This window comes from Epinephelus fuscoguttatus, linkage group LG3 (assembly GCF_011397635.1).
Source record: "Epinephelus fuscoguttatus linkage group LG3, E.fuscoguttatus.final_Chr_v1".
Taxonomy (NCBI): Eukaryota; Metazoa; Chordata; class Actinopteri; order Perciformes; family Serranidae; genus Epinephelus; species Epinephelus fuscoguttatus.
This window is the reverse complement of record NC_064754.1, coordinates 31,161,518-31,180,938: the sequence shown is the minus strand read 5'-3', so window position 1 is coordinate 31,180,938 and position 19,421 is coordinate 31,161,518. Positions and strand designations below refer to the sequence as shown.

Genomic DNA, 19,421 nt, shown 5'->3' with positions numbered 1-19,421 from the left:
GTGATCATTTTGCCACTTTCAGATGGGATAACTCTGGCATTTGGTTTCCAAGCTGTAACCCTGTTAAGAAAAGAGTTAGAATAAAGTAAAGGATCTTGTTACTGTCATTTTAGACATTATTGGTAGAACTGACACGCAGGAATATGTTAACAAGCAATACAATTATTTTAGTAATTTATTTTAGTAACATATTTTGCAATAGATTTTCCTACCAAGCCCACGTCTTTGCCGAAATTCAGCGGCAGATATCAGTGTGACTGATCCCGATGGCCTGTAAACAGGGGCGTAGCCTGGAAGCCCGTGGACAGATGTATTTTCTGCTGCTCCATCATTTGGTGTTGACAATGTGCAAAGGGCATCCAACACTGCAATCCTCTTCACCATTGTTTTCTCGATACTGACGCCATTCTTGTGAGCGATAACTGAAATACAACATGCATATCAAGACAGTGAGCTTCAAGCACCTGTAGGGCCTAGCAAATGAAATGTCAGGGAAATTTACTTACCCATGTCCTTGATCCTGTGGTGGTATCGCTCAAAGCGGTTGCAGTCACCAATCATGGGGTGGCCCAGTACATCTATTTGCTCCCCAGTGTGATAGCCACAATGGATGTTAGCCCGGTTTGCCACCTCTGCCTTCCATATCTTAAAGAAATATGGAAATAAAAAGTTCTTAAATGTCTAAACGTACAGTAGCATTGGAGACAAAACAAAATGGAGGTACAAAATTACCCTCTCAAATAGTCTGTGATGGTCACATATGTGAACCTGGAGTTGCCTCGCTTCCTCGTCAGTTAGACTTGCCGATCGGATTGAAGACAAGTAGCCACTCAGCAAGATGTTGGCTTTGGTGACAAGGCGGCAGTTGTTGCGGCCAATATATTCAGCAGAGGCTGCTGTAAATGCCTCAGGGCAACACAAAACATCTCTGGTTATTATGGTCCACATCTGAATAAGATGGAGCACCTCACAGCCAGTGGCACATGCCAAGTGATGAAGATCTGGGAGCTAAAAGAATAATGTGTTGTGTAATTAATTTAATCTCTGCATAGCACAAAAAGCTATAAAGGATAGATCAATTTAAAATGAACATGCAAAAGCATCATCTTTGGGTGGACTGTCCCTGAGTAAATGCATTGGTTATCTATATAACTTTATTACCTGCTTGAGCCAATGAGGTCTGTCGATTGCAACAATCAGATCACTGAGGAACTGTTGGACTTGTGTCTTCACGTTGCCCCAGATCAGACTTATTTGCAGTCTTCCAACACCAAGAGCATCGAGGTGGAAGTGATCGATCCTTGTCTTAAACAAAATACAAAGCCAACCGTAGTATTGTTTTTACATGGTTTTCATCATACATGCTTCCTGTTTCAATCCTTTCAACACAAGGTAGAGCAGGACATGTTCAGTCCATTGGTATTGTTGCTCAGAGCTTCATTGTGGCTACAGATACATTAAAACATTTACCTGAATGTGTGGTTCAATGACAATGCCATCGGAGAACAGCTGGTTGTTCGGGCTATACAGGGTCCCAGTCTCTGTTTCATGTTGTTTCCTCTCCACAACACCCATTTCAGACATGGCAGCGATAATGTTGTTTGTGTTGGCCTTTGTCCTGCGGGGTGCTTCACTGGCCACCTGTGGGTTGGAGAGGTCGGCCTTGTCAACCGTGCAAAACCTACATCTAAGAGAGGGCAAAGGAAAAGGGATTAGGAATACATTTTTAAGATTTTTCACAATAAACAGTAAAACCAAATAGCTTATGAAGTAATAATTAATCTAACCTTTTGTTTGCAGTGGATGACAAACAGTTGGCACAGTGGTTTGCCTGGGGCATGTCTGCATTGATCTCGCCAATTCCTCCACAAACAAACACCTCACCCCCATAGTAAGGGCAGTCAGCATAATAACCTTCCTGCAGTTTCTCTATGTATGGTGAAATGGCATCCATACACTGCTGAAATGATGTTCCTGATTTGGAAAGAAGATAAACTGTATCAAATCCTACATAGGCCATGATGTAAACAATTAACTATTTGTATCTAAATGTAGTGACCATGCTACCTGGTTCTCCGAGGCCTATGATGCCCATGTGTTCCCTTTTTGCCCCTCAGAACGAGGCAAATTACCAAGGGAAAAGTACATCCCATTAGTGGAATGGTACTTCCGCCTGTACAGCCCAAACCCATCAAAATATAAATGGATGTACAGCGGAGCACTGGTACTCCTTAAAGAAAAAAAACAATTAGGCTACTTCATACATGTTCATGTTCATCTTAGCTACATCAGTCTCACTCTTTTGATTGAACATATTATTCATGTCCATTGACCATGAAAAGTTCTACTGTACCTGTGGACGGTCTCTTTGTTGCTGTCCCTCACTGCAATGAGCAGGGAGAGTTGATGCATCTCTGATGAACCTGCCGCTTGGCTCTGCAAAAGCTGTGGCAGAGTGGCTGCTGTACAAGTACTGGCCAGTGTACTGTTGGATCTGTGGCATTTTTCTCACCACATCATCTAGTGTAATGGACTCAATGGCGTCAGAGATGAAAATTTGTTCTCTGACTGGTGTTATATGGTGATACTGCTGGTGATTTCTCATCTCCAGGCCACGGAACAGCAGCCTGCACCTAAGGACCAGGTTTCTTTTAGAGCTATCAAAAGCAATTGACTCCACTCTTGCAAGTTGTGCTCTCCGGTCCGTGTTAATCCTGATGATGTCAAGTGCAGTTACCTGAAAAAAAAAGTAAAAAAGCCTACATAAAATGATGACCTGCATCTTTTTTGGTGTGCGCTTTTTAAAAAATTAGTTTACCTTGCCCACATTTGTCTTGACAGACTGTATGCAAAAGAGCTTGCTCTGATGAAAGAGCCTTGAATTGAAGGCGTCCCTGTGGCAGTCGGTCACTGGCACAAATGTCATTTTGGCCATGTGCATATTGTTTTTTAAGATGTTGTCCACTGTCTTCTCCATATTAAAGTGGTAGAAATGGGAATCATCACCATGTACACTAATAGGCACCTTTGGTAGGTTTTTCCTTATCTTCTGAAATGGGAACACAGTCAAATTACATGAGTACAGTATCTTAAAACAAGCCTATTTCTTTACTTACAGTCATTAACAGGACCCTATGTGAGTGCCCAATGGAAAGCTGATGCTAGAGCGCCATGGTATCCAACTTTGCTTTGCCTACCTTGAAAACACTGACATTTGGTGGTACGTCCTCCTTCTTGAAACTGTCGACAGGATTTCTAGTAAGCTAGAAAAATTGCTCTCTGAAATGCCAGAGGTTTCAAAGAACCGGCTCCGGGATGCCTCAGTGAAGGAATTGAATGGATATAGATCCACCTGTAGAGGCAAGGTATAAGCAAACATACATAAACATATGACATATCCTTAATAAACGTTACAGCAATAATTAATGTGGCAATGATGTATTGTTGTGTTATTTTCTTGACATATAGTAATTTTGTGAGTAGCCTAACCTTCAGTTGTACAGTCCTAAGACCGCATAGAGTAAAAAGCAATGCATTATCACAGTGTATCAATTGGACTCTACAGATGGCAGTAAAAGTGTAAAGCAAAATCTAGGTTTGTTATTAGCCTACCATTTCATTTTCAGCATCATCAATGCCTTCTGGCTCAGGAGCTTCCTCAATATCTATGTCCATGATGTCCTCGTCTGGCTGAGGCATGTCCTGCTCTTCATCCTCTTCATAGGCATAGTCTTGCAACTCATTGCCTTCATCAGAGTCCTCCTCATTGTGAACTTAAGAGACACAAAAGCAAAGCAGTCTGTGAGCAATAAAAAGGCTTTCTATTTTCTCCATATAACATTAATGTAGCCTAAATCAGTCACAGCACACAATAGCCTTAATAATAAATAGATAAAAAAAGTAGTCTAATTTCATTTCATTTTATGTCATTATTTCCATATATTTTGCAGGCACTGCTAAGAGCACTGTTTACATGTTGCCATGACAACGCAAGCAGTGCAATCTTTTATAACGGTTTAAAACGGTCTTATGGAGCAAAAAAGATTTTGCTTACCGTTCCTTTGGGACACTTTACATGTTAAATGTTGTCGTGATCTTAAAACTCTTTACCATCAGTGGAGGCGGGAAGAATTGTCACGACAAGGGAATTCAGTTCAACGGTTTACTGAGCACTTCTTCAAGGCAGGTACAACCATAGACATATATACATAGACGCTGCATTGACTGCCTGAGCGTCCCAGCCGGCCGCCATCTTGGATGGGTCTCGCTTCGCCTCCATAGTGCATTCACTTCTATTGAGGAAGGAGCTGTATGCACAAGTAAAATAGAATAACTCGCTGAATTTTCAACTGATTTTCACGCGGTTTGGTTTGTTACAAACGGCACACATGTAGTTATGATACAGGATGCTTTCGTACATCAAAAATGTGGGATTTCATGCTTTAATACTTCCTGCAGATAGCAACAGCATGTTATTTAGGTCACAACACAGTTCTTTATTCACCTCAAACCCAGAGTGAGATATATATATATATATATATATACTGTGTAAACATACTGTATAAACACAATATACCAATATAAAACATAGTATAGCATATTAATACATTTATTAATATATTTTAATAAAGAAAATGCTTGATTGTTGGTTGAGTTTATTTCTCACACACACTCACTCTCTTTTATACCCACAGCCATCAGACTTCATAATACTTTGTTAAAAAGATGATCTTACAGACTTCTTTGAAATTTCCTTTGGTGATTAATAAAGTTCTTCTTATTCTTATTACACTGACTGCTGTGATCCCTCAAAAGTAGTAAAAAAACGTTTTCAAAATTTACATAAACACTGAAATTAATTTTGGTATTGGTATTATAACTATGAAAATTGGACTGTGGTCAAGATAATTTGAAAAAAGATACAGAAGGATGAGCAGCAGGGGATATTTGCAGCACAGCTGGTGGAAAAGTGAATATGTGCACAAAGGTGTGCTATACATAATATGCTACACTGTGTTTTGTATTGTGTATTTTTGTATTGTGTATATTGTGTTTATACAGTATATACATCTCTCTCTCTCTCTCTCCATATATATATATATATATATATATATACACACACATGTAAGAAAGAACTGTGTTGTGACCTAAATAACATGCAGTTGCTATCTGCAGAAAGTATTAAAGCATGAGATCCCGCATTTTTAATGTACGAAAGCATCCTGTATCATAACTACATGTGTGCCGTTTGTAACAAACCAAACCGCGTGAAAATCAGTTGAAAATTCAGTGAGTTATTCTATTTTACTTGTGCATACAGCTCCTTCCTCAATAGAAGTGAATGCACTGTGGAGGCGAAGCGAGACCCATCCAAGATGGCGGCCGGCTGGGACGTCGGCTCCAATAGGCAGCGGCAGTCAATGCGGCGTCTATGTATATATGTCTATGGGTACAACACTCACCAACACTGTGTTTGACTTTGTACAATCTTTCTTAGCATATCAGGCCAAGGCAGGCTGTCTTTGGTGTCTCCCAGGCACCGACGGAGGAGGTTCAACTCTACATCTATGCATTACGGCAGACAGCCGACAACTCTCTCACACACACGCTAACTCTTATTCTGTTACACCATATCACTGCGCCTGGGAGCCTATCACATCATTGTAAACACTGACGTACTAGGAACTGCATTACTGCTTAACAAAAGGCAAATTAGCTTTATGCATCTGCGTTACAATATTATATGGTCTTATATATATTATATGTTAAATGTGTAAAGAAAAAGTCGGGCGAAATCGAAAGTGATGAAAAAAGTGGCCAGCACAAATAACGGACTTTCTGTGATCCTACAGCTAGTCTCACCAGGCTAACGTTGGCTAACGTTACAGGCGACTGGCCTCACACTCATCCTGCAAACCCGCCTTTCAGTAACGGTAAAGAGGAACTTCGGGCAAGCTTTCACTCTGGCAGCAAAATGACGAGACGGTGCGTGTGTGGGACTCGCAAGTCCGACAAACTAGTTCTAAGGTAAGATGCTAACGCTTACTTCTCTTAAGACAAGGAACCCGCCTGGCTCATAACTAAATAAGGTAGATAGATACAACTTACCTTCTGCATCTTCTCTGACTCTTAGGGGATGAGGGTTGTCGTTATCGGGCGAATTCGCAACATTTGTACGACCAAATAGACACGGCAACGTTAGTCTGCTCGCTACGCTGTCAAACTGCGTAGTTGGGCTTGATGTGCTTGACTGTCGCGAGCTGAGTTGACAGGCGCCGTTGGTTGCAACACTGTTGCACGCGGGCTGAGTTGGCACGGGCCAAAGCCCGCGAATAAATTGCCGTATCCTAAGAGACTGGGAGCTATCGAAGCTAATGAAAATGCCCCCGTCGAGACTTGGGAACGTAACGTCGAGCAGTGAAGGCGAAAATCAAAGTTTGTAATACATGTAGCCAAAGCGTCAGTGTACTGTGTCTGATGGAAAATGAACGATACACCCTTTTTGGTTATGAGGTTATATTATTCGGTTATTGGCTAGCTAGCTAACGTTAACGTACATGTAGCCAACGTTAACTAGGTTGTATCAAGGATAACATTTGGCTAGCTTTGGTACTTTATGCTTGCTTTTCTTACTGAACCAGAGCAGTCTTCATTTGAGCCAGAGCAGACTTTAATGCCATACAAAATAGTAAAGCATGATCATGCTGCATGCTTCACTCTTTCAAATTCTTTGTAATTTAGATGGAGAAGGCAGGAGGAGAGGAGACGACGAGGACACCAGGAGACAAGGGGACAAATCCTGGTGCCAAATCTATCAAGATTTGGCACCAACAGAGGAGAGTTGTTCGAGGTGAGTGAGTGATAGACATAGATTAACTTTATCATTACATAGAACAAGACAATTCCAACCAGAAGTGCTAAAATTATATTGCAGTTTATCCTTTATTGGAGCGTATTTGCAGCAGTATGTATGCTACAATACAAGGCAAATAATCATAGATCTATATCTAAGTAGACTGGTGACTGGGATGGTTAAAAGGGTAAATAACTGGTTTTATACAATAGCCCTATGTGCAATGGTTATACAACATGGGCAATGTACTGTATATTTAAAGTGACTTATGCATGGAGTTTACACAGGAGCCTACACAGCATAAACACAATATAGTTGAATGATACACATTGAGCCTCATTCACTAATATGTTCTTAAAGGGATAGTTCACCCAAAAATGAAAAATTAGCCTTTATCTACTTACCCTGATGACATCGAAGAGGGTTAAGGGGCTATTGTCAATATTTTAGTAAACTGAATTATAGAATATTGCCTACTCACAGTAAGGTAAGAGCCCCCGTTTTTTGGGGTGAAAAATGTATGTCCAAAAAAGGCTAAATTTGTGTTTTCGCCCGTGCATACCTTTACTAAAACCTTTCTACAACTGTTCAGGTTCACCCTTTTTTTTAGGTTCACCTTTGCACAGTTACCTATGAGATGTTACATTAACAATTCCTATTTGAATTTGGCTGTGTTTCCAGGGGTGGTTTTAACTCAAAATGAAACACTTTTCTTTAGGCGAGAACCAAAATTTACATTTTCTGATGTGTTCCAAATGGATTTTCTCAGACACACTTATACATATCTTGATTCTGACACTTCTGTAACAAACGTATAGGTGTTTTTGTCATAGGTGACAAAAATTATTCCTACAGCCCTTGTATTTGTGAAGATATACCCTTTTTATTTTGGGTATGTCATTTTCACGCAGGAGGTTGAAAAATAGGTGGGGGGCTTAAGGGATACTATGAGGTGTGCATTAATTTTGAAAATGGAATCGATATACGGTCATAGCTATAGACTCATGTCTATGATTTTGAACCACAGGGTCAGCTGAACGAGGAGATGGGGCATGCTGTCCCTGTGTGGCATGTTCATGCCCATGCCACCTCATGGCTGGGAATAGGATGACAAGTAAGTGAAAAAGAAAAGAATATATGCCTACGACTCTCACCATTGACAGCTCCACCATCACTACCAACCCTCTGGCACACAACCTTAAAGGGATAGTTCAGTTTTTTTTTAAGTGGGGTTGTATGAACTCCATATGGCTACTTAGTAAATTAGATGCAGTACACAGCTATCTCCTCTCCCTCAGTAAGACACAATTGCTCAAACTTTTGGACGCAGAACCAGCCGCAAACAGGGAAGTATTGTACCAAATAAACAGGCTATTTTCTCTGCATACTAGAACTCCCATCTTAGAATAATACCACAGTTTAAGAGGACGCTACATAGACATTTTTAGTGCATTAACTTTTCAGAAAAGCGAAGTTTAGTGGAAAAACAAAGCCATGGAAAAACACAGCTCTCTCCTCTCCTTCAGCGAGTTCAGACTCCTTGTAACAAGGCTACTATCAGAGCCTGAACTCGCTAGCTTGTTGACTCGAACAGCTGAGAGTCGCATATTGCCTTAATATCCACTTCTCTAGTCTCCCGCTCATGCGCAGCACCCGGACGCACAAGTATAGTGGGACAAAATCCTACGCCAAGCTAAGGCATAGCAATGGCGTCAACGCACCGCAGAAGTATAAACCATAAACCAGGCTTTAGTTTCATCCTAGGCCCCACCATCTCCAGTGTTTCCCATATAGTTTATTTGGGACAGCGCCCAGCCCCCCAACGGACACCCCCGCCATCCCAACAGGATCCCCACCCAGAAATTCAAGTGCGGATGAAAAAAAAAGAATCCATTATTTGATTTTTATTTCAATCAAAGGGCGTATAACAGGTATTCTTTTTATCAAATAAAAAGCTAACTTTAATTTGCGCAATTTTAGAGTCTAATGCGTCGCTATCGTTTCATTACATTCCTTCAAATGCATTTCTCCTCTCCCCTCGCTCCTCTCACAACATACTCACCTGCACTCACACCGGTACAGACCCACCCACACTCAAGAGAGTGGAGGAGAGAGCGTGTTGCCGACATTATGGTAAAAAAAAAAATCGAAAGAAAAATCTCCAGACATCCAGCTATGAGCCGCTGTTTTCACTCACTCACTGTTTTCTAAATGATAAATTCATCCTGAGGTATCCTGCATCACTTATTTTCCATGATATAAGAACAATCTTTGAAGGATCAAGCTTCAAATACAATCTACTAGTGCAGTGGTTCTCAACCTGTGGGTGGAGGCCCATAAGTGGGTCTCAGAGCTATTTTCACTGGATGGCGTATAAAGGTAAAGGTAAAAATGTGGCAAACATGTCTTTAGTGTATGGAGGCCCTAAGCAGACAAACATCCATCAGAGTATGTCAGAGTATACCCACTAGAATAAACCAGACTACACCAACTGGATAGATAGATAGATGAATGAATAAATAAAAATGATTAATATAGACAGATAGATGAATGAATAAACAAACAAACAACCAAACTGATTAATATACATGATCCTGAACGATGGACCACGCTCATTTCAGCCCAGGCACCCCCCTTCCCAAAGCAAAAAAGTTAGCGGAAACACTGACCCCCATGTCAGCCCCATTATGAAGACCTGATAGTCCACCTCTGTTACAACGCCTGTCATTCCATCTATCCCAGCTATAATGCTATCTCTTTGTGATGCAGGAGAGCATATGGTGTTGAAAACCGTTTTAACTTATTTTGTTTTTCCAGGCAATGAAGGGGAGCAGAAGAGGGCATTAGAGAAGAGCAAGGCTCTCTTTCTTCTGAAAAGATACCCTCCACTGAGGAGAAGTCTGAGCTGTTAGTGAGGGGCTTCAGATGAAGACTGTGAACAAATGGTTCATTAATTACAGGTATAAAAGGTCAATAATGTAGTATTGGTCCATAGGTGCTGTAGCCTAATTTCACAGCTTTGTGTGCACACTATTTACATCTTACTGTACCCTTATGTATGTAACCCACAAACAGACTACAGACTTTACTGAACTGTCAATGCATAGATTTATCAGAAGAGTAGTGGTTCTTCAATAAGTAAGTGGGGACAGGGACAACATATTTTGATGTCTCTTGATTCATTCCCATTTTAAATAGCAATATTTTTGAAATTGCAGATACACCATGTTTCTTGAACTGGAGGCGGGCAGTTAAGAAAATAACAATGGAGAGCACGGAGGCCGATGTGGACCGCTTGGTGACGAGGGGCACAAACCTGGCCTTTGCCCACCTCCTTGGTAATGGGAGAGTGCTGAATGAGTCCTGCAGGGACACTGTGAAAACATACCTGCAGGCTTGGCTCAAGGCCCTAAGGGGGGGAAAGGACCCCAATGCCGAGGCCATTAAGGCAGTCCAGGACATGAAGAGTGCCTAGGTGTGTGTGTGTGTGTGTGTGTGTGTGTGTGTGCGTGTGTGTGCGTGTGTTCAAACTTCAAATAGAATTTAATTCAATCTTTTGAAGTTTTTAATTTGTTTGAATGTATTTTTGAATCGTTCATTGTATTCCCTAGATTAATTCATTTAAATTCATATTTATTCAATTGAATGATAAAATATTATATCATTCTTTATTTATTACATATTTTTGTATAGATCAGTATAAATGTATTGTTATTGTATATTTAAAATTGATTATTCTATGATACTTTTCTATGATATTCATTTAATTCAATAATTTATTCATTAAACACTTTTATAAACTTAATTTCACCTCCTGTTTATGTTCATCTTCTGTTGAAAACAATTGTTATATAAAAAAAAAATCACAGTACATTACCATATCCTTCTTCATTTGAAGCAGTATTTTACATTTTTAACTTGTTCATTCAGTTATTGTTTGTTTGTTTTTACCTTATTAATCCCATTACGCAGGGCTCTCAAGGAAATTAAAAATAATGCAAGTTAAATATTGAAAAAATAAGTAATTATCATTTACACTCCAATAACATTATATAAGATTTTACAGTAAAATATAAATAGACCATTATCATATTATCATCATAATACTCCAGTTGAAACAAGATAGCTTGACCATGTCTTTGAGACATGCATACCAATATCTGAAGCCGTCTTAAAATGGGAATGTCTTAAGCCAAAGGAAATATGTCTTAAGATGTCTTAAGACACTCAGTGTCTTCAAGACACAAAAATCTGTCTGGGTGCATCCCATGTGCTGCTCTGGCATGTCTTGAGACATGGGTGGCGTCTTCAATTTTTTGTCTTAAGATGTCTTAAGACGTCTTGATGTACAAAAATGTCTTGAGACGTCTTGATTTCTGTCACTAAGACATCTTGAGACACTTTGATGGCTGGGTATGTAAGTAGTTTATGGTGATGCAAACTGTTGGTGGGTAGATTGCTCTTTTTATCTGGAATCTCAGCTGTTTGTGAAAATCCAAACTTATGTGGTCAGTAATGCAAATGTTAATGAGTACTGTACCGCAACATCGAAGGACATTCCTGGTTTGAAGTATTTGGGTGTTTTCGTGAAGTGAATGGTGTACGGTGATGTGACGATCTGGATATTTCTCAACTCTGCCTCCACCATTTCACTACCTGTTGAGTTAATGCATAAACGAACACATTTACACAAACTAATTGCAGCTGAGTATTTCTTAAATACTGGTTTACTTTCTTCTTTATCAGAGAAATAGTTTGCTGATTTTCAACCAGCCTTTAATCATAACAGTGTGGGTAGTATGTCTCTCTCAAACTCCAGAGGTGGAAGGAGTACTGAAAATTCTTACTCAAGTACAAGTACTGTTACATTGCTTAAATTGTATTCAATTACAAGTAAAAGTACTGGTGTTTAAAAAATACTTAAGTAAAAGTACAAAGTACTCTTCTCAAAAACTACTCAGAGTATTAATTACTTTTAACCGATGGATGTTTTATTGTGTCGTCAATAGCAGGCATTAGATTAGATTCACCTGTATAAAATATCAAAAACAGCTCACCTTATGCAGTGAAATTACTGCAATGATATGACTATTATGAGGCAAGAGTGTAAACACATGGCACACACATGAATACATGGGGCTCACTGACTCCACAAGAGTCACAGCTTTCCAATCAGCCCCAATTTATCCAACTGTAATACTGACCCCAATATGCAGGAATAATAAAATAAAATAGGCGAAATTACATAAATACCGCACGCAAAATAACCGCATGGGTTTTGCACAAAACTGCAAGGGATTAGAGTGGATGTGTCTGTAAAGGGCTAACGCTTATCATACGAAAACATCTTCATTCAGTTATCTCGAAGTAAGAGAACAAGGGACCCCTTGCTTGTGCCCTGTTTTCCATGCTAAACGTTAGCCTGAATTTGGAGCACTATTTACCCCCCTTACCGACAAGCTAACATGACATGGTTAATTTTCATGGTTAATGTTTCATATGACATCGCGTCACTCTAGCACAAAATATAGGCCTGCTGAATGTAGGCCTGTGAGTATTAAATGACTACAGATTTAATTTATTGTAATGACGGTGGTTGTTCAAATATTAAGCTAAAACATTTCTAAGAATTGTAGCTCAATTATGCATGTAGGCACACGCACATGTTAGCTAGCTCCGTCTTATTTTGATATCAGGCAAACCAGTGGCAGTGACAATATCTTTGCAGACTTATCTTAGCCAAACTAATGACCAGTGCTTAATTTGTAAAATTAGAAGTAGGGGAACACTTTGGGCCTCTGAGAGAGCAGTGGGGGAACACTTTTTTAAGCGGCACCCGAGCCGCCTCACTGGACGACTCCGAATGGAATGGTTGTGACATCTAGTGTTGTCACGGTACCAAAATTGGGACCCACTGTACGATACCAGTGAAAGTATCACGGTTCTGAGTAGTATCACGATACCATAGCGAAAATGAGGCAGATGTGCCTTTTGTCATTCATAAAAAGATAAATCACTTTTCTATAATACATCAGTGATATTTCAATGGAATAAATTACTTATTGACTTATTCGTACTTCAAAATCAGCATCAATAAGTGATTAACATAGTGGGAATCAAAATAAAATAAAAAGATAAAATAAAAATCAACCAGCCACCCTCCTCCCCTGACAAGTAAAGAACAGTCCCTCCATAAGTAAAGAACAGTCCCTAAGTGCAGTGAGGTTTGTGGACCGTTACCTGCCACAGAGAGAAATGTGAATGGCTTGTTTCTCCTCTGACACGCCACATACCTGTGTGCTGCCACAGCTCGGTTGTCCAGGTACTACTGGGCAGTCATGACACCAATGAAAGAGGAAATTACTGGACCTGGAGTTGGACTTCTCTGTCGCCGGTAAGCCGTTATGTTGTGGCGTGGAGCTCATGGGATTTGCGCAACATGCATGGACACTCACCCTTGGCTTCTTTGTCTCCAAATCTTTAGTCCATAGTCCATTTAGTCTACTCCGCTGTGTAGGTATGTTACCGCCAGACACCTGTGCCTGCTGCAGCGGAGTTGTCCTTTCCTTACGTCATAGATTAATTGGGGCAGTCGCGATCAGACAGCCTTATTGGCTACAAAGATGCAGATGAAAGGTTTGAATATTAATTCAAATTGTGGGCGTAGTCAGTAGCGACTTATGATTTTAAAAGTAGCGAAGTAGATTACATGGTGTAAATTGTACTCAAATATGAGTAAAATTACTCACTTGAAAAAAATACAAATAAAAGTACAAGTACCCAAAAAATCTACTTAATTACAGTAATGTGAGTATTTGTAATTCGTTACTTCCACCCCTGATTATTTGTGAGTAGTTTCTAAGTCTGCCACGGTATCTGTCACCTTTTTCACTCTTCATTAGTTTCCTAAAGTTTGTTATTCGTCAGTAGGCCGCACAGTACACACATCACGTCAAGCTTAAAATGCATTGTAATTTGTTCAAGCTTGCATTAACGTTAGCCGCTTTGCTGTAGCTAACGTTAACTAACAAGTTACTATGTGCCTTGTGTACTCTACTGTCTTAATTGATATTCCATGCTACATTCGGTTTCGTATGATTTTACAGTCAGATGGAGTGAGCCAGGGAGTGAAGGCATTTCGCTCAGTGAGGGAAAATGAGCCCCCTTACAATGTTTGGGAAATCGGTGGAAAGATAGGTTTTTATCGCTTTCTCACCGTTGGTACGAGTTGCACTGGGGTACACAGCAGTAAGACATAACTGCCTCCCTCTCAAAACACTACTATTTTCAATGCAGTAAACAGTGGGCGGGGCAAACCTCCCACCTCTTGATTTTTTTAAAATCCAACATGGCAGTGGCGTGAAATCTGTCCAAAGAGCAACACTGCTGGCGTTTCAAACCTACTACCATTGTTGTATTGATAGGACTGCAACCTTCAAGTTGGGAGCCAAACAACTCAGGGACAGAACTTATCAAATTCAGAGACTTCTCGGAGTCGAAGCTGTTTCCTGATTCCTGTTTAAGACTCACAGATAAGTCTGTGTGTTGTCTCTTAAACATGCTGCCACCAGTTAAGCAAAGTGTTAACCAGCAAATGTAGAAAAGCTGTTTATGTCTCCAACGTAAGGACTGTGAGGTAAAAAGGTCCTTCAACTTATTCAACTTAACTAATAACATTTTTGATCATCTTGTTGGTGATCCAAAATTTGGCAAGTAGGCAATTTGTCTTTTTTTTTTTTTTTTTTACTCTGTTTGTTTCTGATAGTACTGCACAGTGTAACTTTTAGACATGTAGGTGCTTATGGTGTAATTTATCTCATAAAGTAAAGTACTCACCCTTTGTCCTCTTCCCACTTACTTACGGTACACTTTTGACCACCCAGTATAGGTTCTCTGTAAGTATTTTATTGATAATCCGTATGTACTACATGTTAACACTTCCATTTTCAAACTCTAATCTTAAGCATTACAGAATAATGCCAAATAAAAACAATTTGAACAGAACATTTTATTTCCTTAAGCTTCACTACTGCTGACATCCATCTCGTGTACTTCTGGGCCATCTCCAATATGCCTGCACAGGTAGGCTTGTATACAGCGGTTTTACACTCTGCATCTGTGGGCCAGTACTCGATCCAGTTTCTCTCACTCAGCACGTACTGATACCTAGAGAAAGTGAAAGAAACACTGGGTTTTCATGTAAACAGCTCTCTCTAACTGCAGGAATAATGAAAAAGGAATGACCAGAAGAATAATGGCAAGTACAAAGTCAAAGAAATAAAAAAGATAAATAATAATTGCTCACAAACAACACTACGAAAACTGATAAAGATAAGCATGATTTGCATGCGAGTATGTACTTTAGCAACACAAAACACAGACAGGTAAAATGTTTTAAATGCTGACAATATTACAGATGGAACAAACACACCACACATGCACAGATGCAACGAACTTACAATTGTCTCTGTTGGTCTGTGTAAATATCTTTGGATGCACCCATGATAAGGTAGGTTTTGCCTTTGCTCAGACCTAAAGTCTTTCTGCAGTGCCGATAACTGAGGAATGTGCGCTGTTTATTCAGAGGGCCTACGTCATCATTTCCTGTGGTTAAAACAAAGAACAGAGAGAACATACTTAACAGAAAATTATGGTTTATTACATCCACCAAAGAGGTCATGCTTTTGGTTCAGTATGTTTGTTTGTTTATCTTCAGGATTAGGGAAAAGTGCTGGCCTGATTTTCATGAAACTTAGTAAAGGGGTGTAGCATGGGTCAAAGAAGAAACGGTCAAATTATTTTGCCCTTTTGTTTAACTTGAAATATACGACATTGATAGTCTTGATTGCCTGCACTTGGCTATCTCGGACATCACAAGCAAACATAGAGGTTGCTGGGCCGAAATAGCGGCAGAGCTATGGTGCTAATGGTTACGTCTCCAGTCTGATCTCTAGAGCACAGCTGATATATTTGTGTGGTTTGTTTACATGATGAAACAGATGTGAATAATGGATTTAGTGTGGACGGACAGCTCTGATTTTATGTGATATGACATGATATTTGGATACTCATTGACTGTCAGGACAGAGTGTCATTATGTTCCACTCAAGAGGGGTTGCTGAGTCAAGTGTGACTAGATAGTAGTAGTTCCGGTCCAGTGTTTGGCTTAATATCAAACCAGTTTGAAAAATGTTACACCAGTTGATCAGCTAGCTGGTAGGGACATGGAAGTGAGGGAACTAACGTGCATATGCTGCCCACCGGCTACTGAAACTAAGGACAGGGAAGTTTGGATTACGTATGCATCGTCAACATTGTGGTATAGGGCATATGGCCTTGGAGGAGGTCTGCGCTCTCTGAGGGCTCTTCTAGTTTCAAACTAGCAATACTTCTGTGTTCAGCAGATTTTGGGCACAGATCACAGCTTTATTTTGGTGAGTACGATCATAACTGATAGAAGTGATGATCAGAGCAACATGTAATCAACTACATTTTTCCTTTAAACATATTAGATGCCTAACAACAAGCACAACTTCGAAACATTACTTTTGAATTCTCACGTACTCCCAGTATAATTGTGGCTGGAAGCAGCTCTGGGAGATCTGAAGTGAACGTCAAAATCAGAAAGGGATTGAAATGTATTGGTGAAGATTCTCAGTCATCCAGGTCATGGTCATCGTAAGTGCTGTATCGTAGGCAACTGGACTTGCTTGTGTTTCTTGAAGACGTTTCGCCTCTCATCCAAGAAACTTCTTCAGGTCTAAATGACTGGTAGGAAGTTGCAGGCTGTAAACCCTGTGTGGGTGGGAACCCTTGCAGAGTTGTAGGGGTCACGTGAGCTCTTAGTTTCAGAGTCGTGAAGGTCACAATGTGAGCCGTTGACCCACCTGGCCACCATGTGAGTCGTCTGGGGAGGGATCCCAAGACTGCATTGTAGGTGGGGGATAAATAGTGTCGTAAGCCGCCCCCTCTGTTTAACGATGGTCATTCCAGCTTAACGTAGATGGCTTCTTTTACTCCTCCTTCAAAAAATCTTTCCTCCCTGGCCAAGATGTGCACATTGTTGTCCTCAAAGGAGTGTCCCTTCTCTGACTCTGCAAAGGTTCCCACCCACACAGGGTTTATAGCCTGCAACTTCGTACCAGTCATTTAGAACTGAAGAAGCTTCTTGGATGAGAGGCAAAACATCTTCAAGAAACGCAAGCAAGTCCAGTTGCCTACGATATAGCACTTACGACTGAAATGTGGTATCTCACCTTTGAGGTACTTTACGTTCAAAGATGGAAATACCCACCTTCTTTGATGACTTCCAGTACCAGCACTGTGTAAATGTCTGTGGACAAGCCATCTATAAAATCTTCCACTCTCACTTTGTACACTGAGGAAAGACAAATTGCACGTTGTTAGCTCACTGGCTCCATTGCTTACTTGTTCTTGTAATTTCTCAGTCACGCACAAAAACATACAGAAACTCTTACCAAAATCTATATTACTGCTCACTTTAGTCTCACAGCTCTTAGCTGTGCGCTCCACATTGCTGACGTTGCCCTTCTTCAGTACACCACAGTTCTCTGGAAATAAACAGTAGACACAAAGTAAATACTGATGTTGCGCACTGTAAAGCCACAATTACGCACGGCAGATCTGCTGGTTCCATTTGTGCAACCAGCATCAGACTATTGTAAAATAACTGTTCCTCCGGTTGCTTATGTACACATCAAACATGTTGTTTTGATGAATCATTCTTTGCAGTTTCTTCTGCACATCAACGGGTATGTTGGAGACAGACTCGTTAAAAAAAGTTCACACAGCTCCAAGAAAAATTGTGAATCACTTAAAATTTATTGCTCCACTTAAACTCCCACAAGATCCTCTGTTCTTGCCAGTGTTGCACCTAAACACTGGGTACTGGGCTAACGGCTGCATGTGTCATCTTTTTCTAAACAAGGCTGGCCAAAATGTCAGCTGGAGCTCCACATTTTTGTTTATAATACAGGGAGATGTGTTGTTGTGACGAGCAAGATGATGTGATAAAGATTGTTCGGGTTTCAATCTAAAGGTCTAAGACAATGTCCACCTTAAATACCAGACAACAGTAAGTTTCCTCTGAGAAGAAAAGGAAATCCACAGGATTCCAAGGCGGGGCGGGGGTGAATGTGATAGTGAATATGATAAGCCACACTTGTCATATCTTAATGTATTCTTTCTCATCCCACCCCGAGCCCAAGTGTGCCACAGGTGTGCCAAGGGAGTCTGGCCTAAAGAAAATGCACCTAAAGTGCATTTGGCACGCTCGTGACCCACGAGTCTGTGGTAACCTCTTGTGCACACAAGAGGACACCATTTTACCACTTTATTGCCGTAACACCTGAAAATGGGGGAATATAAATTCTGGTTGTCTCTCATGCTCTGGCTCTAGTGCTTCAAACAAGGTCTAACACTAAGTTCTCTATTATCACCCTGTGATCTTGAGAAGACAAATGTTGTTTTCTTATGATAAATGATCTTATTGTCGAGAGAAATCAGCCTTTTGTTTCTTCGGTAGGGCAGAGTGTAGTTTGACCATTGTCTGGCATATTTGGATGTAATTTTTACTCTGTGACATTGTGGAGGCTTTGTAGCATTATTATCAAGTATTCTTTTGTGTATTGATACTTATTCTTGATTTAAACATACCCCTGTAAGTTCATTTTTGTTATGTACGTCCAGGATTTTGAGAGATTGCAAGTTAACAATAAGAATTCAAGCATTTATTCTCAAGAATTTACCTATGAAATGGTAACAAAACTGTTTGCGTGATGAAGGTCTAGTCTCTGAAATGCTGCAGCAGCACTAAAATTATTTTTGTAAGTTAGACAGTGTGCGGGAGTCTTTTCTACAAATTTTCTCAAATATCGACATAAATGAATCTATCAACACGAGAAAACAAGCTTTATCTTGATAAAATGAAATAACTAATTTGATCTCGAGATAATGTCGCTGGAAAAATAACAGCAAGCACGGCCGTTCTCAGCTTCCATAAAATATACAACTGACGGCCTGATTAAATAAGATATGTGTTTGTATGAGTTGATGGGTGAGTGCTCCTCTATCTAAGTCACAATTTAAGAATATTCATGAGTTATTCAGTCAAGATTTGAGATGTACAATTATGCATATACAGCCTCAGTCTTTAGTTAGACATCATCTTGTTTACCTTCTGCACATGTGCATTCATCATTTCTACAGATTCGCAGTAGCTCACCACCTCTCCTCTCTGGATGGTAGAACTTCACACAATGTGTTTCTGCAGTGGGAAAGAAAAAAACAAAAAATACTTGCAGGATATTCTGGGCTCACAGCAGGATTGTATATCTGGAGAATGTGAAAACACACCCTTAACCACTGTGCTATATACACTGATATCTACTGGCAGAAAATAATAATCCTTTAACCTGGTCCGCGTTTGTTTGTGGGTCAGAGGCAGAGGTCCGGGAGGCAGACACCGTCTCCACATTTAAGACTAGACTTAAGACTTTCCTCTTTGATAAAGCTTATAGTTAGGGCTGGCTCAGGCTTGTCCTGTACC

General features: G+C 40.2%; 1 protein-coding gene across 1 annotated transcript in view; it reads right to left on the bottom strand.

The window, feature by feature from the left end:
* The window catches only part of LOC125886024 (complement C3-like), a 92,973-nt gene that overhangs the window by 13,594 nt on the left and 59,958 nt on the right, over nt 1-19,421 (bottom strand). Inside the window, 2 exon segments of the mRNA XM_049571925.1 lie at nt 17,332-17,424; nt 19,050-19,139. Coding sequence (XP_049427882.1) covers nt 17,332-17,424; nt 19,050-19,139 — 183 coding nt within the window.